At 46.7% G+C, this 24,625-nt stretch overlaps 12 protein-coding genes across 15 annotated transcripts; 10 read left to right on the forward strand and 2 right to left on the reverse strand.

The window, feature by feature from the left end:
* Positions 1-1,076, forward strand: LOC136187587 (uncharacterized). The gene is made up of 6 exons (XM_065975215.1): positions 1-151; positions 203-266; positions 331-437; positions 492-514; positions 575-713; positions 778-1,076. Exons 1-6 carry the CDS (start codon positions 5-7, stop codon positions 976-978), a joined length of 681 nt encoding a protein of 226 aa, XP_065831287.1. The 5' UTR covers positions 1-4; the 3' UTR covers positions 979-1,076.
* Positions 1,077-1,156: 80 nt separating this feature from the next.
* Positions 1,157-2,165, forward strand: LOC136187589 (uncharacterized). The gene is made up of 5 exons (XM_065975217.1): positions 1,157-1,336; positions 1,397-1,454; positions 1,509-1,618; positions 1,673-1,837; positions 1,894-2,165. Exons 1-5 carry the CDS (start codon positions 1,241-1,243, stop codon positions 2,065-2,067), a joined length of 603 nt encoding a protein of 200 aa, XP_065831289.1. The 5' UTR covers positions 1,157-1,240; the 3' UTR covers positions 2,068-2,165.
* Positions 2,166-2,209: 44 nt separating this feature from the next.
* LOC136187586 (uncharacterized) lies at positions 2,210-4,310 on the forward strand. Of its 2 annotated transcripts, XM_065975213.1 has the most exons (10): positions 2,210-2,352; positions 2,407-2,452; positions 2,511-2,623; positions 2,685-2,707; positions 2,770-2,914; positions 2,969-3,487; positions 3,542-3,599; positions 3,647-3,756; positions 3,809-3,973; positions 4,039-4,310. In XM_065975213.1, the coding sequence occupies exons 1-6, from the start codon at positions 2,218-2,220 to the stop codon at positions 3,158-3,160; spliced, it is 654 nt and encodes a 217-aa protein (XP_065831285.1). In that variant the 5' UTR covers positions 2,210-2,217; the 3' UTR covers positions 3,161-3,487; positions 3,542-3,599; positions 3,647-3,756; positions 3,809-3,973; positions 4,039-4,310. The 2 variants fall into 2 exon arrangements, with proteins under 2 accessions (XP_065831285.1, XP_065831284.1); XM_065975212.1 differs by having other exon boundaries at positions 2,770-3,487.
* An 86-nt stretch (positions 4,311-4,396) lies between these two features.
* LOC136187588 (uncharacterized) lies at positions 4,397-5,492 on the forward strand. The gene is made up of 6 exons (XM_065975216.1): positions 4,397-4,579; positions 4,668-4,719; positions 4,782-4,891; positions 4,944-4,966; positions 5,017-5,149; positions 5,202-5,492. Exons 1-6 carry the CDS (start codon positions 4,469-4,471, stop codon positions 5,391-5,393), a joined length of 621 nt encoding a protein of 206 aa, XP_065831288.1. The 5' UTR covers positions 4,397-4,468; the 3' UTR covers positions 5,394-5,492.
* LOC136187582 (beta-1,3-glucosyltransferase-like) lies at positions 5,460-7,582 on the reverse strand. The gene is made up of 12 exons (XM_065975210.1): positions 7,422-7,582; positions 7,181-7,367; positions 7,018-7,126; positions 6,818-6,957; positions 6,699-6,762; positions 6,510-6,644; positions 6,388-6,454; positions 6,219-6,335; positions 6,055-6,157; positions 5,875-5,997; positions 5,676-5,826; positions 5,460-5,616 (listed from the first exon to the last, which is right to left on the reverse strand). The coding sequence occupies exons 1-12, from the start codon at positions 7,546-7,548 to the stop codon at positions 5,500-5,502; spliced, it is 1,440 nt and encodes a 479-aa protein (XP_065831282.1). The 5' UTR covers positions 7,549-7,582; the 3' UTR covers positions 5,460-5,499.
* On the forward strand, positions 7,583-9,058 carry LOC136187585 (uncharacterized). The gene is made up of 5 exons (XM_065975211.1): positions 7,583-7,852; positions 7,914-8,006; positions 8,074-8,394; positions 8,445-8,618; positions 8,668-9,058. Exons 1-5 carry the CDS (start codon positions 7,614-7,616, stop codon positions 8,930-8,932), a joined length of 1,092 nt encoding a protein of 363 aa, XP_065831283.1. The 5' UTR covers positions 7,583-7,613; the 3' UTR covers positions 8,933-9,058.
* A 44-nt stretch (positions 9,059-9,102) lies between these two features.
* On the forward strand, positions 9,103-11,736 carry LOC136187581 (merlin-like). Of its 2 annotated transcripts, XM_065975209.1 has the most exons (15): positions 9,103-9,236; positions 9,295-9,423; positions 9,490-9,765; positions 9,822-9,904; positions 9,965-10,040; positions 10,093-10,227; positions 10,282-10,356; positions 10,407-10,520; positions 10,568-10,690; positions 10,745-10,876; positions 10,930-11,015; positions 11,067-11,169; positions 11,230-11,403; positions 11,452-11,544; positions 11,605-11,736. In XM_065975209.1, the coding sequence occupies exons 1-15, from the start codon at positions 9,174-9,176 to the stop codon at positions 11,653-11,655; spliced, it is 1,713 nt and encodes a 570-aa protein (XP_065831281.1). In that variant the 5' UTR covers positions 9,103-9,173; the 3' UTR covers positions 11,656-11,736. The 2 variants fall into 2 exon arrangements, with proteins under 2 accessions (XP_065831281.1, XP_065831280.1); XM_065975208.1 differs by having other exon boundaries at positions 9,295-9,765.
* A 35-nt stretch (positions 11,737-11,771) lies between these two features.
* LOC136187591 (DNA-directed RNA polymerase II subunit RPB11-a-like) lies at positions 11,772-12,363 on the forward strand. The gene is made up of 4 exons (XM_065975219.1): positions 11,772-11,839; positions 11,896-11,985; positions 12,033-12,207; positions 12,262-12,363. The coding sequence occupies exons 1-4, from the start codon at positions 11,787-11,789 to the stop codon at positions 12,295-12,297; spliced, it is 354 nt and encodes a 117-aa protein (XP_065831291.1). The 5' UTR covers positions 11,772-11,786; the 3' UTR covers positions 12,298-12,363.
* A 30-nt stretch (positions 12,364-12,393) lies between these two features.
* LOC136187579 (small G protein signaling modulator 1-like) lies at positions 12,394-16,937 on the forward strand. The gene is made up of 23 exons (XM_065975206.1): positions 12,394-12,519; positions 12,570-12,645; positions 12,839-13,229; positions 13,285-13,355; positions 13,412-13,502; positions 13,565-13,622; positions 13,673-13,798; positions 13,860-13,987; positions 14,048-14,112; positions 14,165-14,482; positions 14,542-14,734; positions 14,798-14,862; positions 14,912-15,063; positions 15,119-15,187; positions 15,243-15,689; positions 15,747-15,823; positions 15,876-15,926; positions 15,988-16,073; positions 16,123-16,232; positions 16,293-16,386; positions 16,437-16,554; positions 16,602-16,657; positions 16,710-16,937. The coding sequence occupies exons 1-23, from the start codon at positions 12,466-12,468 to the stop codon at positions 16,796-16,798; spliced, it is 2,985 nt and encodes a 994-aa protein (XP_065831278.1). The 5' UTR covers positions 12,394-12,465; the 3' UTR covers positions 16,799-16,937.
* Positions 16,938-16,971: 34 nt separating this feature from the next.
* Positions 16,972-19,117, forward strand: LOC136187823 (alpha-methylacyl-CoA racemase-like). Its single transcript, XM_065975531.1, has 18 exons — positions 16,972-17,067; positions 17,124-17,187; positions 17,243-17,315; positions 17,368-17,491; positions 17,548-17,609; positions 17,665-17,709; positions 17,764-17,838; positions 17,900-17,929; positions 17,979-18,036; positions 18,080-18,128; positions 18,178-18,237; positions 18,288-18,354; positions 18,408-18,480; positions 18,532-18,595; positions 18,643-18,683; positions 18,731-18,769; positions 18,824-18,891; positions 18,940-19,117. The coding sequence occupies exons 1-18, from the start codon at positions 16,992-16,994 to the stop codon at positions 19,006-19,008; spliced, it is 1,137 nt and encodes a 378-aa protein (XP_065831603.1). The 5' UTR covers positions 16,972-16,991; the 3' UTR covers positions 19,009-19,117.
* On the reverse strand, positions 18,968-20,967 carry LOC136187821 (uncharacterized). The gene is made up of 7 exons (XM_065975529.1): positions 20,674-20,967; positions 20,549-20,613; positions 20,479-20,501; positions 19,887-20,424; positions 19,623-19,829; positions 19,291-19,574; positions 18,968-19,242 (listed from the first exon to the last, which is right to left on the reverse strand). Exons 1-7 carry the CDS (start codon positions 20,778-20,780, stop codon positions 19,114-19,116), a joined length of 1,353 nt encoding a protein of 450 aa, XP_065831601.1. The 5' UTR covers positions 20,781-20,967; the 3' UTR covers positions 18,968-19,113.
* On the forward strand, positions 20,809-24,606 carry LOC136187819 (BCAS3 microtubule associated cell migration factor-like). Of its 2 annotated transcripts, none has more exons than XM_065975525.1 (20): positions 20,809-20,926; positions 20,981-21,032; positions 21,084-21,165; positions 21,230-21,300; positions 21,354-21,441; positions 21,496-21,550; positions 21,607-21,735; positions 21,795-21,871; positions 21,931-22,007; positions 22,056-22,241; positions 22,316-22,384; positions 22,440-22,534; positions 22,590-22,725; positions 22,773-22,866; positions 22,942-23,040; positions 23,089-23,274; positions 23,353-23,442; positions 23,501-23,654; positions 23,701-23,789; positions 23,841-24,606. In XM_065975525.1, exons 1-20 carry the CDS (start codon positions 20,880-20,882, stop codon positions 24,518-24,520), a joined length of 2,556 nt encoding a protein of 851 aa, XP_065831597.1. In that variant the 5' UTR covers positions 20,809-20,879; the 3' UTR covers positions 24,521-24,606. The 2 variants fall into 2 exon arrangements, with proteins under 2 accessions (XP_065831597.1, XP_065831598.1); XM_065975526.1 differs by having other exon boundaries at positions 23,092-23,274.
* Positions 24,607-24,625: the final 19 nt, after the last annotated feature.

A 24,625-nucleotide genomic window follows, 5' to 3' on the forward strand; every position in this document is an offset into this window, starting at 1 on the left:
TTAGATGATAGCCCCGTTACGCATATCTTCAATGATTCTGAACATTCTAAGCTGTGTTGCAGTTCTTTTGCTGTCGACGGTTCAGTCGAAGCCCCTGGTGCATGACCCAACACCGCCTCATCCTCATTTTCCTAGCACGTTTGAAGCCCAGGTACAAAGATGACGTGTTTTGAACAAACACGGCGATTGAAGTTATTTTCAGTTTCGTGTGATTATCAAAGCTAACGTGACGGCTCCAAATGGAACAAATGCGGGATATGGCGAAGGTACTAGCGTCCACATCTTATGAGTCGTCGAGTAACATAGACTCATCACGCTTGCGCTGTTTAGGTCACTGGGCTGTTGACTATGAAGGAAACAAGTCAGTGGTGAGGTACGATATTCATGAGCCTCACCACGAAGAGGTCAAAAACCTGTATTTAGAACGTCATGATTTGGTAAGTAAATACTGTAATAATACCTCTCTGTTTGTCTAACGTGCTATTTTTCAGGGCTATAAGTACTTTGTGACAAGGTTTCCTATTTCAAAATACACAATAATTCGTCATCGGCTAATCATACGTTTGTTTGACAGTGCAAACAAGAGCGCATGCCAAAAGGTCAAAGTAGAAGGACGCCTTTCGTATACGTGGACATACGTCGAAGACGCAACGTATGTAAAGCGTGGCACATACAAAGGAGAACAGCTAGATTTTTGGGAAGGTCGAGCAGGAGTATGTAAAGCTAAGCGTCTGCAGCGCTGTCAAAACTACAACCGCATCTTCTTGTTCTTTGCAGTCAAACGGTACTGAGGTTCTTACTGGAGTCTACGTCGATAATCCAAATGAACCAGCTGTCATCCAGTTCCACGCAGCTGAAGAAGCCGTTAACTTCACTATTACATATGAAATGACGGAATTTAAATCTAAGGTTCCGCCCGCATCTGACTTTGAGGTCCCTAAAGTGTGTCAAGAAGAGCACAATTATGACAGAATTTGAGCAAACAATTTAGGCAACGAATTTGCTTGCTGGTGCTTTTTATATATACGCAGTGCTAGCTGTCGATTTGCACAAGATAAATAACAAATGTTTCAACCCTCAGCACTGGTGACGAGACTACCTCAGCACTGTGGGAGTTGACGTCGGTTCTAAGACACGAGATCAGAAGTCACCTGATTGATAGTGCCACTTGGTGAGATCACCACAGAGTGAGACGGTCATTCGTTCAGTTGCTCTCCTAAAGTTCAAAACAATTAGACAGATGCTCCGGGTGTTGGTTGTCCTGTCTCTTGCTCTTCTCTGCGTGGCTCAGCCGGGGCCTCATCCGCCTCGCCTGTCGTCTGAGTTCACTGCCACTGTACGCGCTAAATACTTTAGAGTCAAGCAAACGCTAGCATCAATGTCTTCTCATTATTAGATGACCGTCAATCTGACTCGCCGCGGTCCTCGGGGTGAGGAGAGTTTCACAGGAAAAGGTAGGTCAGCAACGTAAAAATTGGAAAGTTTAGCACCAGGCTTTGCTTGTACAGGCTCCTGGGCTGGTGACATTGAACATCAGAGGGAGCTCGAAATGCTCACACTGGAAGTACGCGGCGGAGAAGAGATTTACCACGTGGAATTCCTTCAAAGAGTCGACGAGGTAGAGTACCTATAACCAGTTATCGTGAACGTCAAGTAGGACCCCGATTTGCAGGAGCACGTCTACATGATCGAATCAAATGGAACAGGAGAGGCTCACTGCAGAGGAGAGCCAGCTCGCGGTCAATTGGTGAGCCCCTGGGAGTTTCTCGATCATAACCCTCACTACGAAAGAAGAACCATCAACGGACGAGAATTCGCAGTATATGCAGGAGCTGACGTAAGACATCTTTTACTGTCCTAGTGAATATAATGAGCGTAGCTTGACTTCTACAGAGAAGAGGGCACGCTCAGCTGCTTTTTGAGATCGTGAATGATCAAATGAGTGATCATCCGTTTGCGTATGCGAGAGAGGAGCACCTCGACCACTACGACTTTGTGTTTGAATCGTTTCAAGAGGTGACCCCGCCCGAGACGATCTTTGCTGTTCCAGCTGAGTGCAATCAGTAGTCCAGCACCTTTGACTACACATACTACTTCTGATTGTCTTTTTTTGACTAACGTTCTGTCTCTTTGCTGTTTGTTTGATGATCTCTCCTTACATCGCTCGTCTTAGCTCGTGATGATCTCGTGATTATTTGCGTCACATGCTTTCCCAACATGAGACCGGGTAGGCTTGCATTGGTGCTGCTTCTGCCGCTGCTACAGCTCGACGGGGCCCTCGTCGTGGCTCTGCCTCATCCTGCTGCTTCTCTTCCACCTCGGCCCATATTTCCAAACACCTTCACTGCAATGGTATACTGAAAACAGCTAACGTAATTGACAATGTACAACTGCTGCGCAACCCAGTTTCATATGATACATAACTCAACAAATTCTTCTCGAGATGGCTCAGGTAGAAACCGATATACCAATGAACAGAGCCTAGTAGACAGCGTTTTTGTGCTTCCCAGGAGAGTGGAAAGTCGACTACGCTGGTAACAAATCGATAGAAACGTACGAAATTCACAATGGTTTCATGGATTTACACCCCATCCGAACAATGTTCTTGGCTCGCTATGATTTGGTAAGTATTTAGGGAATTAACAAGTATCAGTATACGATAACCTAAACCTGGATTGCCACAGGGCAAGGAGTACTTCGAAAACAAGTGAGGACACGACGAACTGATGTGGTAAATAGGCAGATACGTGTTCTTTCTGTTTGATGCAGCGAGATGAACAGCAGTTGTTTGATGACAACTGTCAACGGAACGTTGCCTCCACCGTGGACATTCATGAGCACAGCAACATTTAAAGAAGAAAGAGAATACCATCGAAAGCAGTTGCAAGTGTGGGAAGCTGAAATACAACATGAGGTAAATACGAGGAATTTGATTTATTTGCTGATTGTGTGCCTGCACTTCGTCCAGACGATTCCAAAGAAAGTCATGTCTGCAATAAGCAATGTCATAGAAGTCGGCGTCTTCTCTCATCAGCCCGATGTCCCTGTTACGATGAAGATTCTGTCTGATGTTGAAAGTATCACGTACGATATCACCAAGTTTGATTCTGAGTTGCCAAAAAAAGAAAGTTTTGACGTCCCAAAGCAATGTGAAACATAATATTCCTAGAGATTTCTAGTAATTTGCATTACCCGCGAGATTGCCTCGATAATACACGTGGCAAATGTAAAACGTGCCACCCGAGAGGCACAGTGGGGGCAGTGCATGAGACGTCTCCAATCACCTGATTTGGTACCGTACCTGGTACACACCGCCCGGTGCCCTTGCCCCATCATTATAAATAGAAAAGTTCTCCCGTCAATCATTCACTCTTATTGAACCAAAGCAATGCTGCGTGTGTTGGCTGTCCTCTCTTTTGCTATGCTCTGTGTGGCCCAGCCACCAGGACCTCACCCGCCTCGTTTGTCGTCCGAGTTTCAAGCTACTGTACGACCAAACTGACAAACACTAAAGGCATTGATTAATGCCCTGTATAAATAGATGACGATCAACCTGACTCGCCATGGCCCTGGAGGCATGGAGAGCTTCAGAGGAAGAGGTAAGTAATTCTAAACATTTGAAGGAAACACCGAATATTTTGAGTAGGCAGTTGGGATGGAGACCTTGAACATCAGAGAGAAAGAGAAGTTATAACGCTGGAACCTCAGGGCACTGAACAGATGTACCACGTGGAATTCCTTCGAAGAGTTGACGAGGTAATGTTTCAATGTCACTGGAACAGCGAGGCAATGACCCGCACTTTCACAGGGACACGACTACATGATTGAATCGAATGGAACGGGAACGCCTCACTGCAGAGAACAACCTGCTCAGGGTCGAATGGAGAGTCCGTGGGAATTTCTCGATCATAATCCTCACTACGAACAAAGAAACATCGAGGGACACGAAATTGCAATCTATTCTGGCGTTGACGTAAGATGCTGCTGCCATCCTTGACGGATCGTGCAGCTTGTCATGTACGTTGTTATCTCATATAGCGGAGAGGTCGCGTTGAGCTATGGTTTGAGCTCATGGACGGACACCCGTCCGAAAACCCGATTGCTTACGCAAGAGAAGACCATCTCGACCACTATGATTTTGTTTTCGAAACCTTTCAGCAAGTAGCCCCAAGCGAAACGGTCTTCACAGTTCCGGCAGAATGCAATCATTAATTAAGCCGGATTCTTAAACTTGAACTGAAATGTTGATGTGCATGTTATCTTTCTTTGTAAATTGGCATTTTTTTTTCATTCGACGTCTTCGTCTTTCATTTCTGATACGGCTCGTTCGGCATGTGTGGCATATCAGATTCGCAAACTCGTGATTCCAAAATCATGTGATGATATCACCCTTTCGGGGCGTTCCCTCGTTTGAGCTCGTTTGCATCACTTGACAGACTAAAATCGTAGAATCAACAACTCTCTGGTCATGCTGCTTCTTTCCGTCGCCGTTCTCAGTCTGGTCATAGCTGGCTCTCTTTCTCAGCCGCCTCCGCCGGAGCCTACTAAGCCGGTCTTGCCGGCGACTTTTGAAGCGGAGGTATATACATAGAGCGAATGACCCCATCGTGGGAACGAGATGATAAGGGTTTCCCTCCTCCTCCTCCTCCTCCTCCTACTCCTCCCAGGTCGGTGTTGAGTATCACGAAGAAGAATCCCAGGGAGTCCAGTTCGGTGATGGTACGATGAGTAGCAAGTTAAATTCTTACATGTAGGCTCTAAATTTCTTCTGGCACGTGTAGGCTATCTTCTTTCTGATTACGAAGGAAACATGGCCAAGGAATATTACAATCTAACCGAGCACGAAGTAAGTCGCTTCAGACACGTTATGTATCTTCAGCGCTACGATATGGTAAGAGATCTCAGACAGCCACGTGACGTTGTCTCACTTATGTGACCGGTAGGAACGGGTATACGAAGTCAACAGGTAAAGGGTGCGCTTGCCCCCGCAAAACAATACATGTCCTACCTATATAGTCAAGAACCCACCGACTGCCATTCGCACAACGTGACAGGTCACCTTCCTGATTTCTGGGGATTTGTCAAGGACGCTGATTACGCGGGACAGAGAACGTTTCACGAAAGACAGCTCGATTGCTGGGTCCAGCGAGTAGGAGAAAAAGAATTCGACCTTAACACTATTAGACCCTTCTTTTCTGTAGTTGAGTTTCGGAGTGGAGCTCGAGGTGTGCACGGACGCTGAAGAACAGGAAAACAGGCCTATTCTTTTCCGTCGTCACACGCCCGAAATTGAAGTCTTCATGGAATTCCGCACCTTCAACTCGACACAACCAACCGCGAGCAGCTTCGTAGTGCCACCGGAGTGTCAGGAACCGTCCCCGACTGATCTTTAGGTCTGCTCAGTCATTGGAACAGAACGCTTGTCATTTTGTTTTTCTGTCGTTTCTGCTGCTGCTTCGTTCGTTTTGCTTATTAAATTGGTTTTGAATGAACTCGTGCCTACAGGTCTCTAAGCTCGTTCTCATATAACTGGTCAACGTTGACGAAATCAAGCTTATGGAAAGTGACGGGGGTCTGTCTAGCTAGATATCCGAGACTGTACTCAGACGCTTTGGCCTACATACCGAGGGACCCGTACTGTAATGATGCCAACAGGCAACACAAAAATGGCTCACCTGATGAAATTCTGGTCGGTGAGTTAACGAATGACGAGACTGGTGAAGACACTGCCCAATCCACATGTCATCGGGAGTATCAATAGCCGGACAGCGACACTTCTCGGCTACTTGCTGCCAAGCTGCGAGACCGGCTTTGCTCACGGCCATCCTAGTACGAAAAAGATAGTTTCTAATGCAACATTTCTGCTCTTCTTACCCGCCTCCTAAGGTGATATAAGGATACCCGTGACCGGCACTTTGCCCGTATCCGTACACTTCTCCCAAGAAGACGACTTCATTGGGATCATAGCAAGCGAGAAGACGCTGAAGTCGACTAACGCTACAGACACGCAATAGAGCTCTAGATAGCATACTACCGTAGAAAGAAGATACCCACCTAATCAGCGTGTCGTCATCAACCAGCAGGGTCCACTTTATCTTTTTATAATTGGGATCCGTTGCAGCTTTTTTAAGAATAGCATAAGACTTGGCGCAATGTCCTAAAGATGATCAAAGGAAAGAGACTGAGTTCACTAATACAATCAGATTTTCGCAATGCACCTGTTGGTACGTTAGGAACGCCAGTATCTTCAGTTGGTATGGCGGGATCAGTGACATTGCTGAAATATTTTACGATTATTCCCTTTACGTTTCCCCACGTTCGTTTAATAACCGACACTGCAATTTGCATGTCAGATCCTTGATGCAATGTAATGTATTGCAACCTTACGGCGGCTTTGATGATACCGCTCTGTTGTTTTGACGGCAAAAAAGATTTCATCTAATTCAACCTTTTCCTTTGCAGAAAAAGATATCAGGTAGAGCTACTGTGCATCAGATTCTCATTCATACGCAGTCTCCAAGAGACGACGGAAAATTCGTAGCACATTTTTTGCCTTGGGCTGAATCCTTATCAACCCCAGCACAAAATTCGTCAACGTTTGTTAGCCTCTGACCCTTTCCTTCGTCGTAGATAAACATGGCAAGCTTATTTATACAAGAAATTGTCATACGAAGACAGGCGAGTTTCTAACACTATACCTCGTGCTGAACGTCAATGCTGAAATCAGTTCTTCGTGGATTTGCCTTTAGTCTATCTGCCAATCTAAAAAAGAAAAGTTCACATCCGTAATCTAAGCGCAGTTTTTGTACTATCTCGCCTTGTAATTAATTTCCTGTTCAGAGCCCATCCAGCTGCAAAGTCAGGATAGTAAATCGACTGTTTTATATCTTCATAGAAAGCATAATGATGAATTATGCTTGGCTCTCTGTCAATAAGCCCACGGCCAAGGAACGCGCTCTATATCAACGTGAAAAAAGTATACGTGAAAAAAGTATAAAGTAAACATTCTGCAATGACCTCATGTTGACTGTATCGGCCAAGAACTTTCAATAGTTTTTCAAAATCAATAACGGTTTGATCTTCACAGAAAAAGTACCACTTAGCATTGGGATATTTTGAAGATAGTCTGTAAAAACGCTAAGGATGTGACGTCAAAAATTTCTGACTCGAGATCCCGTACTTTTCAATAATTGGAAAAATTGTCCAGGCTCCTTCCGGCGCCTCGGTTTCGTGCAGTCGAAAAACTTCCGGGTTCACCTTGCTCAGGACAGCGAATTGTTTCTCCCAATCGATTTTCTGCGCCTCCGCACGTTTTTGGTGAACTGAATTGGCTTGAGTTCGCACGACCATAACAATGCTGTCGAGTCCTGCAAGCGCGAGAGTGGAGAGAGAAGAGAAAGGAGGAACTAGAGTTTTCCCACCGATGCTCGAGGTTGTCGTGTACGTGGCCGAGCCAGACCCGGCGCTAAACGTGCTCGTGTCTACGTCATCGTTTGCGAGAGAGCGATAGGCAAGAAACGAGCAGACAGCAAGGAAACAAAGTTTCATCCGAAAGTGTTGTTGCGCGCAGTGCTGCGCAGAATCGCGTAGTCGCGCCTTTTCCTCACTTCGCAATGTACAACGGAATAGGTCTCGAAACGCCGCGAGGATCGGGAACGAATGGTTACGTTCAGCGCAACTTGTCGTTCGTGCGGAATCATCGCGAGCGGATGCGCTACAACGCCGATTCGGACGTCAAACGCGCCGAAGAGTTCTTGTCGCGCCAGCCGAACAAAGAGATCCTCGATCACAATCGAAAACGAAAGGTCGAAGTGAAGTGCATGGAACTGAGAGTTAGATTGGAAGAACAAGGGTAAAGAAAAGAAGAGAAAAGTCGATAAATGACGTCATCATTAGTGACGTACGTACTATAGGTTCGCCGACGATGAAATCGAGACTCGAATCGAGGAATTGAGAAAGCAACTTCTGTCCCAAGATGCGTCGAAGTTGAAAATTAAAGACGGAAAGTAAGAATTGTTATAATTTAATTAAATAATAATACTTAATTAACATATGTATTAATAATTATTGTAGGAGTACGGAGACGCACGAGTTGGCCGAAATGAATCAGAAAAAGAACGCACGTTTGAAGGCGGCATTCGGCATCAGAGATGACTATGAAGAAGGCAGTGCTTTCGATCAGGAAAAGCAGAAGCAGCTTGCAGCAGAGCGAGCAGCAAAGAGGCAGCAGGAACAGGAAGCGAGAGAGGCGGCGAAGAAAAAACGAATGGAATTGCAAGAAGCAAGGGAACTGGAAAGGAGTCGAGGATCATCGTCGTTGGCTGTTGCAAAGAAGGAGAAGCAGAAGAAAGACCGGGAAGCGGAGAAATTGAAGAAGAAAAGAAAGGCAGAGAGGTGTGGCATATCTTTTAGTGGAGATGACGTTACGAGACTTCTCTATATAGTTCGTCTTCCTCTGAGTCTGAGTCTGAGTCTGACTCTGACTCTGATGATAGCAGCAGTTCTGGTTCGTCGTCGGACTCGTCTTCCAGCGACTCAGATCGAGAGGAGGAAATGAAACGACAGCGCAGAGAGCCGAAGTCGAGAAACGACTCGAATAGAGAAGACAGAAGGAGAAGGCGAGACTAATGTCAAAAGGGAGAAAATAATAAATATCTTTCTTTTTAGATCTCGATCTCGATCTCCCGTGAGACGCGAGAGAAGAGATTACAGGGAACATCAGGATCGCTATGATTCAAGAGATCGAGACTCAAGACGCAGAAGCTTTGAAGAGGAAAGATACAGAGACTCAAGACGCAAAAGCTTCGAAGAGGAAAGAAGCAGAGGCAGAAGAGACAGCCCTCGACGACGAGACTGTTACCGTGACGACGACCGCGACGACCGACGTAGAAGCGACGAGCGTCGTCGAAGAGACAGAAGCCGCTCTCGCTGAACTGAATGAGGGAGGGGTACAGTAGGGGCTGTTTAGTGTAACTTCCCGTTTCGTCGAATGCGTCCCCGTATGCGCTGATTGCGTTTCCCTTCTTCCAGTGTCAATTAGAGGAAGACTTTCTCTTTATTCGACTTGCTTTCGAGCTAGAAGCGTAGCCTAGACTCAATCGATTGCGTCTATTGGCGAGTTCCCGAAAAAAAATCGTCGCACTTTTTTTTCCTGCGCTTCTCTTCGCAACGCCATGCCGAAAAAAGTCGAAGTGCGCGTCACGACGATGGACGCCGAACTGGAGTTCTCGATCGAGGTGAGATCCGCCCCAGGGAAGAGAGGGAGGCCCCTTTTCTTCAAACGTCTACACACAGGGCAAAGGAACGGGCCGAGATCTATTCGACTTGGTCGTAAAAACGATCGGTCTTCGCGAAATCTGGTTCTTCGGTCTCTTCTACAAGGACACGAAGGGAATCGACGCGTGGCTCCGATTCGACAAGAAGGTGGGCGGGACAATTGCTAACTCGATTTCCTCTCGCCGGATTCTACCCTTTTCATTGATTACGCAGGTCGTGGATCAAGATGTGCCCAAAGAGAGCCCGCTCAATTTTCAATTGCGCGTGAAATTCTATCCGGAAGACGTCGCCGAAGAATTGGTTCAAGAGATCACTCAGCATCTTTTCTTCTTGCAAGTCAAACAGCAGATTTTGGACATGGAGATCTATTGTCCGCCGGAAGCGGCCGTTCTTTTGGCTTCCTACGCCGTGCAGGCAAAGTATGGTGATTACGATGCTGACGTTTATCAGTCGGGATTTTTGATTTCGGATAAATTGCTTCCGCAAAGAGTGAGGCAGTCGAACTCGCGAATTTAAATACTCTTTATTATTTATTTATTTATTAGGTGCTTGATCAATATCAAATGTCATCTGAAATGTGGGAGGAGCGAATCGTTTCTTGGTATGCAGAGCACAAGGGAATGCTGAGGTTTGGGGAAAGAAAAAGAGTATAGACGTATTTATTTTATTGAATCGATGTTTGAATCAGAGATGAAGCTGAAATGGAATTTCTCAAAATTGCTCAAGATTTGGAAATGTATGGGGTCAATTATTTCAACATAAAAGTATAGACAGATGATTGTTGTACGATCTATGTGTGTCATTGTTTTTTCTTAGAACAAAAAGGGAACGGATCTTTGGCTGGGCGTCGACTCTTTGGGTTTGAATATATATGAGAAGGACGACCGTCTGTCGCCGAAAATTTCTTTTCCTTGGAGTGAAATAAGAAACATTGCCTTTCACGAGAAGAGAGTCGGTCCAATAGCAATTTTCTAGACAAGGGCTGAAGTGTCTATTTTATAATAGTTTACTATTAAGCCTAGTGACAAGAAATCTCCGGAGTTCTCCTTTTTTGCTCCAATGCTGCGAATTAATAAATTGGTTAGAGAAGAGGGCCTTGTGTCATACTCTACATAAAAATCTCTGTCTAGATTCTGCAACTTTGCGTTGGAAATCACGATCTGTTTATGCGCAGAAGGAAATTGGATTCTATGGAGATACAGCAAATGAAAGCTCAAGCTCGCGAAGAGAAAGCAAGAAAACAGGTCTGTCTTTCATTAATTAGCTGTCGCCTTTCACATTTGGTGTCCAGTTGGAACGGAGTCGTTTGGCAAAGGAGAAGATGGCAAGAGAGGAAGCGGTTAGGGAAAAAATTGAGCTAGAAAAACGACTTCGTTACTATGAAGAGGAGGCACAGAGAGCCAACGAGGCGCTGGTATGAATACCAGAGGGGATGATGGGCTACTATACCTTTTCATGCATCACGTAGATGAAATCGGAAGAAATGGCTGATTTGCTCTCAGAAAAAGTTCATACCACTGAACAGGAAGCGGCCATGCTCGCTGCCAAGGCGCAGGAAGCAGAAAAGGAGATCGAGAGAGCAAGACAGGCGGCCTTTAAGGTTTGCGTAGACCGAGACGAAAAGGGGAGTTGATAGGAATAAAAGGGTTTCAGAGTGAGGAGGAGAAGAGGCTCATGGAAGCGAAAGCAAAGCAGGCGGAAAGTTTGGCCAAAAGAGTTTACGAGGACGCAAAGAAGCGGTAAGTTCAATATTGGATTTGAAAATGTCGCGAAGGAGTCGGCGTTTCTAGAACGCACGAAGCCGAGCTTTTGCGCAACAAGCTCCTCGAGGCGCGTCAGGCAGAAAGATCAGCTAAGCAGAAACTTGTTGAATTGACCTCTTCTCCTGGACTGGTGAGCGGATAGGGAACAGGGGGTGAGTGTTGACTACATACATGTTTATGGCGATCTTAGCTACTTGACTCGCGTGGAGAGTCTCACGTGTCTGATTTCGGGAATGCTGACTTGGTTGTGAGGGAAGAAGATGTGGAGGAACTGTCGCGGCAGATCGAGGAAGAACGTTTGGCCTACATGGCCAAGAGTCGGCATCTTCAGGGGCAGTTGTCCCAGCTCAAATTTGACATGGAGGTTAGATGAGTCTTATTACTCGCGAACGGGATTAATTTATTGTTTCAGAATTTGAAATTGGATACCATGCAAACGCCCGAGGATCTTTTGCACGAGGAGAATGCTCGCAAGGGCATAACAAAGTATTCGACGCTTGAAAAGGTGATTATTTTCTTTTTGGTATAAGCTTGATCTGATGATTTTGGCTTGGCTCTACTGTAGATCACTTCTGGTTCCACCAAAGCCAGAATTGCGTTCTTTGAAGAGCTTTAAGATACTGCAGACTAAGAGAATCTTTTGAATGCATTTTACCTACATTATAATTCTACAATATCTGGCTTGATTTAATGGAAACATTTCGCGTCGCGCACTTGAGCATTCTGCGCAACTGCCCGTATACTAAGATGAACGCTCCACCTGCTTTCGAGTCTTTTCTTCTTTTGGATGGCGAGAAGAAGTACTGCAGAGTCGATTTCTCTTCGTTTTGATAGATTTGAATGCTGTGTGCTACAGAATTGTCATGGAGAAAGACACCAAAGTTCCTAACGCCGCATCGTTTATTATCCACAAGGAAGATCACACCCTCGGAAATCTGCTCAGAGGGTGAGACAGGTTTAATTCGGCGATCGAGGCGGCTAGTTGCTTTGCAGGCAGCTGCTGAGAGATCCTCAGGTGCTCTTTGCCGGATACAAAGTTCCTCATCCACTTGAGTATCGCGTCGTGCTCAGAGTACAGACTGTGCCTGAATACAGTCCGCAGGAGGCCTTCCGCAACGCTATAACCGATCTAACAAGCGAAATTTCTCTTCTGGAAGAGAGATTCAAAGTGTGACCAATTTTTGCTTCTTCTTTCATTCTGCGTGCTATTTCTACTTCTTAGGAAGCGGCCAAAGAGAAGAGAGAAGGAATTGAATAAAGTTTTAGTGAAATTTAGCGCGTTCTGTTGTCGCGGATTAGAATGAATAAATCGCAACCATCTTCACATGATCGCCTGCGCGCATGTACTCGAATCCGGAAGTTTCTTCCGCCGGCTTGGGCCATTGAGGTCTGCTCTCGTTGTTCGACGGGGCTACAGCGTTCGAAAATGTCACGCGAAAGCGTCGAAAGGGAAAGACTGCTCAGTAACGTCAAACGAGCGGTGCGATCTCACTTACACTGTGTCGCGATGGAGTTGAATCTTTCGCGCAGGTGAAACAACTGACCGAAGAAGCGGTCACTCGCCGATTCGTTCACGAAGAAAGCAGCGTCGTCATCGCATTGTGCGGTAAAAAAAAAGGGAGGAGGCTAAAAGGGTGGAGGCGGCTCCAATCCTCGTTTAGAAGAGAATCGCGCACCCCCTCCTTCGCACGTAGCACCATCCAAGTGTCTCGTTCCGAATCCGCAAGCCACCAACACACGCTAAACTGTCTGTAATAAAAGTTTCTTCCTTTTCCCTTTCCTCTTCCCCGCTCGCGCAGTCGAAATCGAGTCCGCGCTTCAATTCGGACTTCGCCGTAAATTCTTCTGGCCGCCGACGACGCTCGATCTTCTCGTCGGCCGTCTCGGCGCTCTTTATCCTCCGGCAAACGATCTCTATCGACTCTGCGGCGATATCGTCGCCGCGGCGGCGACGAATTCCTCGTCGATCGCGAAATCGTCGTCGGCGGCGTCGACGCCGACGTCGCCGCTCGTCGTGCGACGCGAACGAACCGTCGCCGAACGATTGGACGGCGTGCGCGATCGTTATTCGACGGGCAGTCGCTTGAAAGCGCTCGCCAATCCGACGACGATTCGGCTTCTCTGGATTCGATTGGCGCTCGTCGAGAATTTTCTCGGCGATCTGCTGCGAGCCGTCGTCAAAAATTCGAGGTACACTTACTATTTACATATATATTCGCAATGAGGATGATTGTTTGCATCCTAGCGTGTTTTATGAGGATAATACTTCCTTGGTGTCGCATCCTGTTGACGGCGTTCTTTTTGTTGATTTATTGGGTAATGTATCCGCTACGTTCTATAATTAATGTAGTTATTGGTTCTTGTACTTGTAGATGGTCCGTGTTCCTTGGAATTTTCCAGAATGAAGACGACTGATCACCTGTGGACCGATCCGTCGGCTGATGAACTTCTGCAGCGGCAAAAGTGAGAAAAAGAAATTTTTTTATTATTCGCTAGGATTGCGTCACTAATCATTTGATTTTTAGGATGTCATCTTCCAGACTCTGTAGCACTTCCACTGAAGTCGGTGGTGCACTAGAACTCGTATGTTTCTTTCTCTTCGAATTGTATATGTTGACCTCTTCGTTTGCTAGATTCCAGAATTACAGACAGTCGCGTGCTCAGAATCGCATCGACTTGCAAAGGATTACGTCGAATCTCTGCATCAAGCATCCGGTTCCACTCTTCTCTTTGCTAAAAACAACGTTATCATGAAGCCTGTGAGCAGGAGATTCGCTCGCTCTCAAGAAGTTTTCTCATACTCTTTTCCCTATCCGACAGCTTTCCAGCAAGGAATCGGTGCCCGGCTATTTGTCGTTACTTCTCTCAGACGGTCACCTGACGTTGAAGTGGATGCCTAATATTCCTACTGCCAACGATCATTGCAATGACGAGAATAGCAACGGCCAGTACGTGATATAATAACGTCTGATAGATTCATTGAAACCAAACGCGTCTTTATTCCCCAGCCGATGGGATCTCGCTCTTTCGCTCGACGTTAAAGAAATCGCTTCGCTTCATTGCCACTTACAAAGTAGATACAGCCATTGGGTGGGTCTCCTTAGTTATTGGCAATTAATTCTCAGAGAATAAATTGGAACAATTGCACATAATCGGTCACGACGGTCGTCAATTTCATCCAATGGCGTTTCCCACCGGCACGCTGACAATGTTCCTCACTTGCCTCGAATCAGGTCTCCTACCACTCGGCCGACTCGATCCGCCTCTCTGGGCGCGACAGCAGAACGGACGCGACAGCATCTTTCCGACGCGCAGAAAGAATCGGCATCGCCTGCGACCCGTAGATCACGTCGTAACGGAGCGACCGCGTCCGCGAATTCTCAAGAAGTCGTCCAATTCGTGCGTATTTCACGTATTTCACGGGGAGGAGTTGAAGATCGAGGGTAGGGAATGAACGTATTGATTGACTGGGAGAAAAGCACTTTCTTTTTTGTCATTTCAGCACGTCCCAAGGAGAGAGGAGAAGAGGAAGGGATCGTAGGTGGTAGGACGAATTCGCGTCGAGCCGGGTCAGTCGATGTTGTAATGGACGAGGCTTCGAATGAGACGAAAAGTCTTGGGGACGAATCGAATGGCAAGGCGTCGTCTCTCTCGACGAGAACGAGCACCAGCACCAATTCGGACAATTCACATGGGTATAGATAAATAAATATAGAGATCGGCGTACTTGGGCGTAGTAGAAGGTCTTTTTTATATAGGGTTGCCTTGCAGAGTACGTGTGATCAGATGAGTGGCAGGATCATGTCAAGAGCATTTTACGGATGTACGTTTGTTGGTCGAATTCACTCACCTCTCAGTTATTCTTGCTCTAGGGCTTGGGCACGTTCGCTACTTGACATTCATCAAAAAGCACCTATCGTCACTCGTGCACGGAAATAGTCGTATTATGGTCGTTGACGACCCGACGGACGCGTCTGAGGGATTGACGCGAGAGATATGGGACAGCGTCATTGCAAGGGGAGATGTAAGCGGGACGACAAAGGGGATACAGACTATAGACGTTTCTCTATTAATTAAAGGTTTATAATGCGGACGAAATGGCAAGACGTGTCTTCTATGGCGGAATCCAGCACGAATTACGATCAACGGTAGGAGGCAGAGCACTGAGAAGAACTTTGTGCGCATTTCTTTCTTTTCACTAAGGCCTGGCCTTACTTGCTAAGCTATTACTCGTTTCGCTCACGGCCCACGGAACGCGCTTTGCAAGATGCTGATCATAGGACTCTGTATGAAGAGAAACTCCAAGTGTGGTCGACGCTGGAGAGGATCCTGAAAAAGAAGGAGGCTCATCGTAAGGCAAAACGGCGCGCGGCGCGCGCAGAAGACGATGTCGACGACGATAGCGTCGATTTTAACGATCCGTCGAGCGACAGCGAACAACCGTCGCCGATTATGGACCGAGAACGACTGAGCAATGGAACCACCGATGGGGATGTCTCACTGTGCTCGGGCTTGTTGAATGGGGATAGCGACGATTCGGTTGACGGCGAGAGGAGGGAAAATGGCGTGGCTGACGTCGAGCGACGACCGCGCGCGAATCTGCCACCCGAATTGACTGCTGAAGAGGTGGAGATATTGGAGCAATATGACGTAGGGCTGGCTTACATTAGCTAAGGAGGTGGGGAATTAGAGGGCTTGATCTAATAGAAGGAAATGTTGGATGGCTTGGCGTTGAATTTGCATCGAATCGACAAGGATGTGATTCGCTGCGATAGAAACTTAGAGTGAGATCTCTTTTATTGAAATTATTCCTCGTTTATAGCGTGTGCTATCTAGGTATTTTACAATACCTGAAAATCTCACGAAATTAAAAAACATTTTAGGAACGTAAGTGATGAGTAGGAGAGCGACGCGACAATTGAAAAAACGATCGCATTCTCTTTCTTAGATACATTTGGCAGCATCGTTTGACTGGCGGCTACGTGCAGGGAATGTGCGATATACTGGCTCCGCTTGTTGTCATCTTAGATGATGGTAGATAAAACAAAGAGGTTATAGCAGTGGAATTGACTGTCCTACTTAGAATATTTATCTTACGGTTGCTTTGTCAAATTGATGGAACGACTCGACGGCAACTTTGGTTCCGGAAAGGCGATTGACGCGAATTTTCGAAACTTGAGAGCACTACTCAAGGTAAAAACAAAAACTCTGCTTTCTTTATGCGAGAATGAGGTGACTTTGCCAACAAACAAGGTAATGGACTTTGAGCTGTACGAGCTTTTGAGGGAGAAAGAAGTCACTCACTTTTATTTTGCTCATCGATGGTTCCTTGTTGACTTCAAACGAGGTACTGGTTCTTGGTTGTATTTCCTGAACTAAACTTTTTCCTAATTTAAGAGTTTGACTATGGTCAGGACGGCGTGTTTCTTGTGTGGGAAACTCTCTGGGCTGCACAACGCGTCTGCTCGTCTCAGTTTCAATTGTTTCTAGCCTTGGCGTTGTTGGAGAACTATAGGTACAGGAAACGGTTTTTGCAGAAAACGTATTCAAGTCTTTCTTTAGAGAAATTATTTTGGATAGAGAGATGGGTTTTACCGAGCTCATTAAATTTTTCAATGGTGCGCGAACTGACATTCTTTCAAATTCCCTGTCTACGGAATTTTTTCCTAGAAATGTCTGAGCAACACAGTGCTCGGAAAGTTCTCCAGAAAGCAAGACAACTCGTCTTGAATCTTCACTCAATTCTTCAGTCCAAATGAAGCACTAGAGGTCTTCAGGAGGCTTACCTTTTTCTTCTAGCACTTAGATATCAATTTTATTTTGAGTATGTAGACAGAGTACATTTTAATTAACACTGTGAACTTATTTACTATCAACGAGGAAACTATTGATTAGAAAACCCGCATTTTTCACGTACGGGATTCTACCTTGTTGTTTTCTTCTTTGTCGCGTATGGCTCTTCGAGGCGTCCGTGTGCTCGAACTCGCCGGTCTTGCACCGGCACCCTTCGCGGGAATGATTCTAGCCGGTAGAAAGACGCAAATAATTCCAGAACGCTTCCTCCAGGGGACACGCATCTCCTAGATTTCGGTGCTTCGGTCATTCGCGTGGACAAAGTCCAGCGACACACCATCGATACGCTTGCGAGGTGATCATAAACGCGCGAGAGGCGCAAATCGTATCTACTCCGCTCCTCCCTTCAGAGGCAAGAAATCGATCTGCCTCAACCTGAACGATCCAAGGAGCAGCGCTCTCTTCAAAAGATTGTGCATTACTGTTTGTTCAAAAACGATTGGCACTTAACACACGACGAATGCAGTGTCGATAGGGCGACGTTTTGATCGAGCCGTACCGGGCGGGTGTCATGGAAAAACTCGGGCTTGGCCCAGACGTGCTGATGGCTTCGAATCCGAGACTCATCTACGCGCGTCTTACGGGCTATGGGCAAAAAGGTACAGGAGAATTGCTTCACTGACCAATGAATGAAGGAGACGTTTTCGCTGCTCAGGACCGATGGCTCATATGGCTGGTCACGACATCAATTATCTTTCGCTTTCGGGAATTTTGTCGGTGAGAGCTGATCAGGCAACTATCTGTTTTTGACAATTTTTTGTATCTTTTGTAGATGCTTGGTAGAAAAGGAGAGAATCCAATTCCTCCTATCAATCTGGTTAATTGAATCATTAGGTTATGATCCTTCGTTCTCAATTTGTCTGTACTGTAGTTGGCCGATTTTTCTGGTGGTAGTCTTATTTGTGTCATTGGAATTTTGATGGCACTTTTGCGCAGAACTGAGACGGTGTGGAGCATCTGTATCATCAATAAAATACATGTAGCTATCATCTTGATTTTCTGTATAGGGAAAAGGACAAATAATTGATGCAAACATGGTGCAAAAAACGTGCCATATGCGGTGCCCTTTAATTCATTTTGCTACAGGTCAACGGAGCATCATATATTGGCACGTTTCTGCACTCATCTCGAAAATTCTGGACAGGTAAGAGGTTGACTTTGCTCTGTTTTCCTGACAGAGTTTTTAGGGCCAAGAGGCACAAATCTTTTGGATTCAGGCGCTCCTTTTTATGAGACGTACATTTAGGAAGTTCTCTATGATATTCGTAAAAGAAACCAATATTAGGTATGCTACTTCAGATGGAGAATACATGGCCGTTGGCGCTATTGAACCAGCCTTTTACAGGTGGGCAAAATTTGAGGCGCTCTCAGACGATTCTTTAATTAAATTCTTAGAAATTTGCTGAAAGGACTAGGGTTTGAAGAGTCACTGGCAGATAATCAATTCGATCAGAGTGGCTGGGTATGACGTTATGGCAATTTGGCATGTACACTTTAAAGACGGCTTATTATAAGGAAAAATTGAAAGAGGCGTTTTCACGAACGTTTGCGGGAAAAACCCAATCAGAATGGGTTGCCGTGTTTAAAGGCAATAACCAGAGGGAGGGGTACTAAAAACATTAACCATGGACTTTTGCAGATCTAGATGCTTGCGTAACGCCTGTTCTATCTCTGGATGAAGCTGCACAGCACCCTCACAACCGGTAAGAAAACCAAGAACGTGTAGAGTTGAACGATTTGTTCTTCAAAGTCATTCGTATATCCCCACGCAAGACGGAACGCTTGCGCCAGGTAAGATTTTACAGAGAAGTCTGTCCTTGCTCTATTGTCTTTATCAGCACCAGCACCAAGACTATCAGAATCTCCAGCTGTTCCAAGTAAGGAATTAATACATTGACTGATAGCATTAAAAAGGTCAAAGTCATTAACAGGTGATTGCCAGTCTCTATTAGGTGGACATACCGAGGAGATTCTCTCGGAGATTGGAGTTTCAAAAGAGGTTAAAGGCAAAGTCGCAATTTCCCGCAAAGACACTCGTATGATTTAGGAATTGAAACGCCTTGTCAAAGAAAAGGTCGTGGGAATTCCAATCGTCTCACCTCAGAGTTCTCTATAACAGAAGAAAAACGAAAATCCATTCTAAACAGATACTCTTATACACAACGACTCGCGAATGAACTGCTAAAAAGGTTAGAACTACAATAAACGTTTATCGTAACTACTAATGGAGACTGATGGGCGATCTGGAGCGGGAACGAGCTCTCGATTGCGTGTCTGTTTCGTCGGGAGCGACCTGTGGTTCTGATTGATCCACTGGTGGTTGATCCACCGGGAATGACGTCTGCCCGTCCTGGAGAAGACCAAGTCAGGATTGCGTACGTAAGTTCTTTTTGCATACCGTTAGCTCGGCCTCCGCTTGGAGGATGTCCGACGAGTCCGCAGTGGGGTTGGAAGTATCGTCTATTTCTGGGTCGCCTTCTAAGCAACTCAGATCGGTTGTGGTCTGAGTCAGATGTGATGGCTCAGTGATAACAGGATCCGGAATGGTGAGCGTGTCGAGAGACGCCACGTTACTATCGTCAGGCAGAAAGGCGAGATTCAGATCATCGGGCTGTACGATCGCCACGTCGTTGCTAAGCAAATCAAGCGTGTCTTGGGACGCTTGATCGTTCCCACCGTTACCTATATATGAACAGGTCAGTGAGACATACGCGGTACGCCTTTTTTTACCTTCATCATCGTCGTCGTCATCTTCTTCATCATCATCTTCGCCTCCGTCTTCTCTTGTATCTTCTTGTCTGATTGGCTCATTTCCGCTGCTGCTTTCATCGCCACTGCTATCACCAGATTCGCTGTCACTGTCACTACTACTGCTTGCACTACTGTCCTCGCTGTCGTCTTTGGACTGACGTCCTGTGTCTGCTTCTGGCAATTCACCTACCATAATTTCCCATTAAACACCAGCATCCTTTATTTTCTCTCTAAGAATCGTACTGAATCCTGTCGCTGACATTGTATTCTCTTCCCCAGATGGAACCATTCCACTGCTGTCAAACCCAATAGAGTCATCCTGCGAGTCCATCATGGGCGTCGACAGTTCACCAGAGTCACCAGCACTATTGCCGGTTGTTTCGCTGGGAAAGAAAAACGCATCGTCCGTCTTCATTTTCTCCTTCCTCTCCACAGGAGAAATATTCAACGGTACGGGCGGAAGCGGTGGTGGCTCTAAAGGCGTAGCCGGTGCAGTGAAACTCGGGTTCTGCTTTGTTGGACTGCGTATCAATACAGTTTGACTCTTGGGACTCAGAATGGGACTGGGTGGCACATTGGCCAGTGGAAGAACGCTTCCCAAGCGACTTATCCTTGGACTGGCCAGCGGACTCTTCAGTACAGTGGCCCCACCAGAATTTGACTGGCCACCACTACCACTACTACTACCCAATCGGAGTCTCAACAGAGGCTGTTGAGGTGATGGTGACTTGAGACTAGGACCAGGACTCTGTCTGACAATTGAAGGCTTCATCTGATCAGACTGGACAAAGTAGTTATGCGGTACCTACTCAAGAAATTTACGGTACGTGCATACCTTTTGATTTCCCGGCTCCGATACTACAGAAAGTATCATCCACTGGCCTCTACTCGAGTGATTTGCCTACCTGGTATCCACTTAAAGACTTTGAGAGAACATGTCGATGGTCCCACTTTCACCCATCTCTTTTCCCTACGCGAAGAATACTCCGTTCTTGTCTTGGTCGCTCGCAAACGCGACTTCTGCGATCACCAGTGCCGAACGCGGTCAACAGCCTGCATCACGCGCTTGATGTCGTCCTTAGCACGACTGCGGGTCTCCAGAGCACCCCGACCGCCGAACGAAGATCGAGTTGCCATTACGGAAGTCTGGCAGTGCACGTGATTACTAAAAACTGCGCACGCTTCAATCAAACCACGTAGCGGATTTATTGTTCACCGTGTTCAGACGCCTCCCGAATGGCTGCTGACCACAAAGCCACAGTCGTCGCGCCCGAAACGCCACCGTGCGATTCGATTGACTTTGTATTGCTCTTTGATCATTTTTGCGCGCACAACAGGGACAAAACGTACATGGACACCGTGAGAGGCTTTCTTCAGGCCGTCCAGCAGGTTTGTAGTGGCTTCGTCGTCAGCGAAAATAAAGATGACGTAAATCCCTAGGGCGTCACGACTCAGTCTACGCGGATCGACGACAAAGATCGCGTTCTTTGGGTTCGATTTGAAGAGCTGAATTCTCCCACAGGTCGACTCAACAGCCAGTTGTTTTGGGAGGGCGCTTTTTTTCCTTATTTTTTTTGTTGTCATAGGAGACAAAGAATCGACTCCCATCTTGTTGATAATTGGATACTCGAATGGATTTCAAGTTTGGAGTATCGATGTAGGAGAGGAAATGGCGTTTTGTTTTTCTATTTATCGAGAGCTCTTCTTTAGGCGTCTGGATCGAGATTGGCAACGGAAATTTTATCTCTGCGACAGGATCCTGTTCGACATTGTACATTGCTCACTTCTCCACTAACACGTATTGGGCTGCTGATAGAAAGGATTTGGTTTTTTTAAAAAATCTGTTCTATAGTTTCGGATCAGTTTGTTCACGTCAGGCCTCTATTGGCCGTATGTGATTCTTCATGGTATATAATCTATGACGGACGCGTATCGGCTTGGCTACGTTGTCGTTCATTTGCAGCAGGAGTGGAAAATCGAGTAGCAGTCCTCCGTACGGAACGGTGGGAATATTTTCACTGACAACGGGCAAAGAAGTGATCAAAGAGTACAGTTTCACGCAGGAGGTATCTTCCATATTGAGTAATCGCAGGTCAGCAAACGCAGTAGAAGAAAAACGAGTCTTTTCTCTAAATCCTTGGCGCACCGTAGGGTTATTGTTGTGGCCTTGCAGAATGAAATACACGGCTTGGATGCCGAATCATTAGTCAGGAAATTTCTCATAACAAGTACAGTGTAGTGTACATTTGTTATACAATGTAATTTATTGGTCCTATTGCACTCATAGGATGCTATCCTGCTCCAATGCCTGGCATATTTCCAGTATCGCTGGGCTCTCGTTGGCTTGCATACGCGGACAGAAAGGTAAGAATAAATGAACGCCTATTGTTTGACACTAGTTTGTGTAACTAGTTGACCGTACTTTACCAATCTTGTGGTGGTGTGAGTGCCGAAAGCGCGTCGTCGTACAAATCATCAGTGTTCAGTGCGGCAAAATCGACACTCGACGCTGCCCAGCAGGGAATCTCGTTTCTCAGTGAGACCGTTGGACGGTGGACGGGGACGCAAAGTCCCACGAGCGAAGAGAAACAATCTCGGGTAATGGAGTGAGGCTCCCAGTTGCATACTTTGCACGAGGCCTTGTACATAACTTGGTCAACTGTGTTTCAAAGGGCATGACACCTGATCAGATGCCAGGCATTGTATCCGTCGTAGATATCTTCAAGATTAAGCAGCAGAAAGTAATCAGGCAATTTTTTTGATGAGAAAAATTCAATTCTTTTCTAACACGCGTAGGTTGCCGTAGAAAAACAGGAAACAGGCGAAGCCATTGTAGCTCACTTTGAAGCTCACATTGGCCAGCCAATAGTGTCACTTGCTTTCGACCCGAGGTACAAAGTCCGTGCTTCCATATCTCGACGTTTTTAACTTCTTTATCCTCTTCAGTGGGCAACTTCTCGTCACTGCATGCAAACTTGGACACAAATTCCACGTATTTCGTCTTCTTCCTCATCCCTGTCATCCTTCCCTCGGAGCCGTCCATCACTTGTACACTCTCTTTCGAGGAGACACCGAGGCTATTGTAAGACAATCTCCTATGTACTTATTTCCAATGAGGCTGCTTGTTAGGTCCAAGGGATTAGTTTCACCCGAGATAGTCGTTGGGTTGCAGCTACGACTCTACGAGGAACAACGCACGTTTTTCCCATTACTCCCTATGGAGGTAGGTTCCTCCTCCTTGGTGGATCTTGGATAGGATGGCTTTTATATGCGAGGTTCACTGTCCCGATTGCCTTAGGTCCTATCGAGAAAAGAACTCACACTGGACTCTTAATGGTAAATCGATTGAGTCGCTTTCGCACAAGCGCCGGTTTGGGAGAGCATCCAACGGCTCAAGGTCAGTTGATCAGTCGCACAGAAAAGTGAAGAGTACGATTTTATACAGCAGAATTCAGTTCAATTGGATCACCGCCATCGACATCTCCGAACCATTTCAGCGCTATTCACCCTCCTCCCAAGACAGTTGCTGTCAACGCGTTGGCTCGAATCAGCAGCAAGCCGACTGCAATGTCCGCCGGTAGCGGCGGCGGAGGCTCGACTTCGTCCGTCGCCGGCGTTGGTACGGCAACAGGTAGCGAATCTGAACAGGCTCTCTTGTCGGGCTTGTCAACGCTCGCTACAAACGCAGTCAACTTGTTCTACTCGACAGAAGCCATTTCGGCCGCCGCCTCGTTTTCCGGGATGCGACGCAAACGAAAACTTAGCCAATCGGGAGAACTCGGCTCGAACACGCGCCGGGGTATGGGGAAGACGCGGCAGCAATAGGAGAAGAAAAATAATGAATTGCTCTTATGTAGACAACGATGCTACGTTTTCGCTATTTACGGTTGGCATCGACGGAGTTGTGCTGGAGCACGTTATGGATCCTCGCGTTTTGAAAGGCTCTCCCGACTTGGAAACGAGCCCTATTGAATTGGAATACCGCTCTGTACAACAATGGTCCTTGCAAAGGTAAATTATGAGTTAGTTGACCTAGCCATGGCACACGGTGTTCTAGATCTGCTTCGTCTTCTGTCATTGCGTTGCCTCTGCCTTCGTCCAATCCACTTATTGCGTTTCATCGGCAACAGAAGGACGTTTCCTCAGGCACGTCTATATGGGTAGTTCTTTGGGGGGTCTCATAGGTCAGATGTGTAGAGTACCTCGATAAGGGTAAGAAGACGGACGAAACGGACGACACTCGTTGGCTCGCCAATATTGAAATCCACACGTACGAGGCGCCGGCGCGACGTCTCTGGATGGGACCCCAATTCACCTTCAAAACTTTCAAGCCCGTGGGCGTCGGCAGCGCTCAAGACGAAATGGACGATCTGCTGGGAGCAGGCGGCGACGGAAGCGCGACAATTGAAACCCAAGCCGACTTCGACATGTCGATGGACCCGAGCACACTCGGTCTCCAAAGTCTCAACATTCATCGACGCGATCAGACGTCGCAGCCCATTCCGACGCCGACGCGCGGTCTTCTTCATCGCGACGCCATCGACATCGTCGTCGACGCGGGACCGGGTAGCTTGGAGTTGACGCAGCTCGAGATACCCGGCTCGTGGCAGAGCGACGAGGACTCGTCTTCGGCTAAGGAGCGAGTTCTCGAAAAGCATTTGGCCGACGCTATGGAGGACGTCGAAGAGACGCAAGCGGAAAGTGGCGTTGTCATTAGCGTTGGACAGGCGCCAGCGGCGGCGACGGCGGCTGTCGTGCATGAATCGCCTTCGCCCGGTCCGTCGTTTCATTCGTCTTCGTCTCCGCATCATGCGATGGTGAGTCCTTTGATTAAGGCAAGTGGAGGTAAAGTCGTTAAATTTGGCGGGCAAAAATAACGCTAATTCTACTGATTACTGAGCTAATCGACGCGCCTGCCTATATTTTAGTTATGCTTCAAAGGAATTTATTTGATTTACTGAGATATGATTGCTTTATGTATT

This window comes from Oscarella lobularis, chromosome 5, assembly GCF_947507565.1.
Source record: "Oscarella lobularis chromosome 5, ooOscLobu1.1, whole genome shotgun sequence".
NCBI lineage: Eukaryota > Metazoa > Porifera > Homoscleromorpha > Homosclerophorida > Oscarellidae > Oscarella > Oscarella lobularis.

What these genes read in the sequence shown, in the direction of transcription:
- LOC136187588 (XM_065975216.1), top strand. Translation starts at nt 4,469, where the DNA reads ATGCTGCTTCTTTCCGTCGCCGTTCTCAGTCTGGTCATAGCTGGCTCT. An exon ending in CGGCGACTTTTGAAGCGGAG is followed by an intron (nt 4,580 to 4,667) that starts GTATATACATAG and finishes TACTCCTCCCAG; the next exon opens with GTCGGTGTTGAGTATCACGA. An exon ending in GGGAGTCCAGTTCGGTGATG is followed by an intron (nt 4,720 to 4,781) that starts GTACGATGAGTA and finishes TGGCACGTGTAG; the next exon opens with GCTATCTTCTTTCTGATTAC.
- LOC136187823 (XM_065975531.1), top strand. Translation starts at nt 16,992, where the DNA reads ATGGCTCTTCGAGGCGTCCGTGTGCTCGAACTCGCCGGTCTTGCACCG. An exon ending in TCAAAAGATTGTGCATTACT is followed by an intron (nt 17,316 to 17,367) that starts GTTTGTTCAAAA and finishes CAGTGTCGATAG; the next exon opens with GGCGACGTTTTGATCGAGCC. An exon ending in AATTCGATCAGAGTGGCTGG is followed by an intron (nt 18,355 to 18,407) that starts GTATGACGTTAT and finishes GCTTATTATAAG; the next exon opens with GAAAAATTGAAAGAGGCGTT.
- LOC136187591 (XM_065975219.1), top strand. Translation starts at nt 11,787, where the DNA reads ATGAACGCTCCACCTGCTTTCGAGTCTTTTCTTCTTTTGGATGGCGAG. An exon ending in CTCGGAAATCTGCTCAGAGG is followed by an intron (nt 11,986 to 12,032) that starts GTGAGACAGGTT and finishes GTTGCTTTGCAG; the next exon opens with GCAGCTGCTGAGAGATCCTC. An exon ending in TTCTGGAAGAGAGATTCAAA is followed by an intron (nt 12,208 to 12,261) that starts GTGTGACCAATT and finishes TCTACTTCTTAG; the next exon opens with GAAGCGGCCAAAGAGAAGAG.
- LOC136187582 (XM_065975210.1), bottom strand. Translation starts at nt 7,548, where the DNA reads ATGAAACTTTGTTTCCTTGCTGTCTGCTCGTTTCTTGCCTATCGCTCT. An exon ending in AACAGGAAATTAATTACAAG is followed by an intron (nt 6,763 to 6,817) that starts GCGAGATAGTAC and finishes TTTCTTTTTTAG; the next exon opens with ATTGGCAGATAGACTAAAGG. An exon ending in GCGGTATCATCAAAGCCGCC is followed by an intron (nt 6,336 to 6,387) that starts GTAAGGTTGCAA and finishes TGCAAATTGCAG; the next exon opens with TGTCGGTTATTAAACGAACG.
- LOC136187586 (XM_065975212.1), top strand. Translation starts at nt 2,218, where the DNA reads ATGAGACCGGGTAGGCTTGCATTGGTGCTGCTTCTGCCGCTGCTACAG. An exon ending in CAAACACCTTCACTGCAATG is followed by an intron (nt 2,353 to 2,406) that starts GTATACTGAAAA and finishes TGCGCAACCCAG; the next exon opens with TTTCATATGATACATAACTC. An exon ending in TTCTTCTCGAGATGGCTCAG is followed by an intron (nt 2,453 to 2,510) that starts GTAGAAACCGAT and finishes TGTGCTTCCCAG; the next exon opens with GAGAGTGGAAAGTCGACTAC.
- LOC136187589 (XM_065975217.1), top strand. Translation starts at nt 1,241, where the DNA reads ATGCTCCGGGTGTTGGTTGTCCTGTCTCTTGCTCTTCTCTGCGTGGCT. An exon ending in GGAGAGTTTCACAGGAAAAG is followed by an intron (nt 1,455 to 1,508) that starts GTAGGTCAGCAA and finishes TTGCTTGTACAG; the next exon opens with GCTCCTGGGCTGGTGACATT. An exon ending in TCCTTCAAAGAGTCGACGAG is followed by an intron (nt 1,619 to 1,672) that starts GTAGAGTACCTA and finishes CCCGATTTGCAG; the next exon opens with GAGCACGTCTACATGATCGA.
- LOC136187587 (XM_065975215.1), top strand. Translation starts at nt 5, where the DNA reads ATGATAGCCCCGTTACGCATATCTTCAATGATTCTGAACATTCTAAGC. An exon ending in CTAGCACGTTTGAAGCCCAG is followed by an intron (nt 152 to 202) that starts GTACAAAGATGA and finishes AGTTATTTTCAG; the next exon opens with TTTCGTGTGATTATCAAAGC. An exon ending in AAATGCGGGATATGGCGAAG is followed by an intron (nt 267 to 330) that starts GTACTAGCGTCC and finishes TGCGCTGTTTAG; the next exon opens with GTCACTGGGCTGTTGACTAT.
- LOC136187581 (XM_065975208.1), top strand. Translation starts at nt 9,174, where the DNA reads ATGCCGAAAAAAGTCGAAGTGCGCGTCACGACGATGGACGCCGAACTG. An exon ending in GAGCACAAGGGAATGCTGAG is followed by an intron (nt 9,905 to 9,964) that starts GTTTGGGGAAAG and finishes TGTTTGAATCAG; the next exon opens with AGATGAAGCTGAAATGGAAT. An exon ending in TACGAGGACGCAAAGAAGCG is followed by an intron (nt 11,016 to 11,066) that starts GTAAGTTCAATA and finishes CGGCGTTTCTAG; the next exon opens with AACGCACGAAGCCGAGCTTT.
- LOC136187821 (XM_065975529.1), bottom strand. Translation starts at nt 20,780, where the DNA reads ATGGCAACTCGATCTTCGTTCGGCGGTCGGGGTGCTCTGGAGACCCGC. An exon ending in AATGTCAGCGACAGGATTCA is followed by an intron (nt 19,830 to 19,886) that starts GTACGATTCTTA and finishes AAATTATGGTAG; the next exon opens with GTGAATTGCCAGAAGCAGAC. An exon ending in AAGCGGAGGCCGAGCTAACG is followed by an intron (nt 19,243 to 19,290) that starts GTATGCAAAAAG and finishes GGTCTTCTCCAG; the next exon opens with GACGGGCAGACGTCATTCCC.
- LOC136187819 (XM_065975525.1), top strand. Translation starts at nt 20,880, where the DNA reads ATGGCTGCTGACCACAAAGCCACAGTCGTCGCGCCCGAAACGCCACC. An exon ending in TCACTTGCTTTCGACCCGAG is followed by an intron (nt 22,535 to 22,589) that starts GTACAAAGTCCG and finishes TATCCTCTTCAG; the next exon opens with TGGGCAACTTCTCGTCACTG. An exon ending in GAGGAGACACCGAGGCTATT is followed by an intron (nt 22,726 to 22,772) that starts GTAAGACAATCT and finishes GCTGCTTGTTAG; the next exon opens with GTCCAAGGGATTAGTTTCAC.
- LOC136187579 (XM_065975206.1), top strand. Translation starts at nt 12,466, where the DNA reads ATGTCACGCGAAAGCGTCGAAAGGGAAAGACTGCTCAGTAACGTCAAA. An exon ending in TCAGTAACGTCAAACGAGCG is followed by an intron (nt 12,520 to 12,569) that starts GTGCGATCTCAC and finishes TCTTTCGCGCAG; the next exon opens with GTGAAACAACTGACCGAAGA. An exon ending in GCGTCATTGCAAGGGGAGAT is followed by an intron (nt 15,064 to 15,118) that starts GTAAGCGGGACG and finishes TATTAATTAAAG; the next exon opens with GTTTATAATGCGGACGAAAT.
- LOC136187585 (XM_065975211.1), top strand. Translation starts at nt 7,614, where the DNA reads ATGTACAACGGAATAGGTCTCGAAACGCCGCGAGGATCGGGAACGAAT. An exon ending in GTTAGATTGGAAGAACAAGG is followed by an intron (nt 7,853 to 7,913) that starts GTAAAGAAAAGA and finishes TACGTACTATAG; the next exon opens with GTTCGCCGACGATGAAATCG. An exon ending in AGAGAAGACAGAAGGAGAAG is followed by an intron (nt 8,619 to 8,667) that starts GCGAGACTAATG and finishes CTTTCTTTTTAG; the next exon opens with ATCTCGATCTCGATCTCCCG.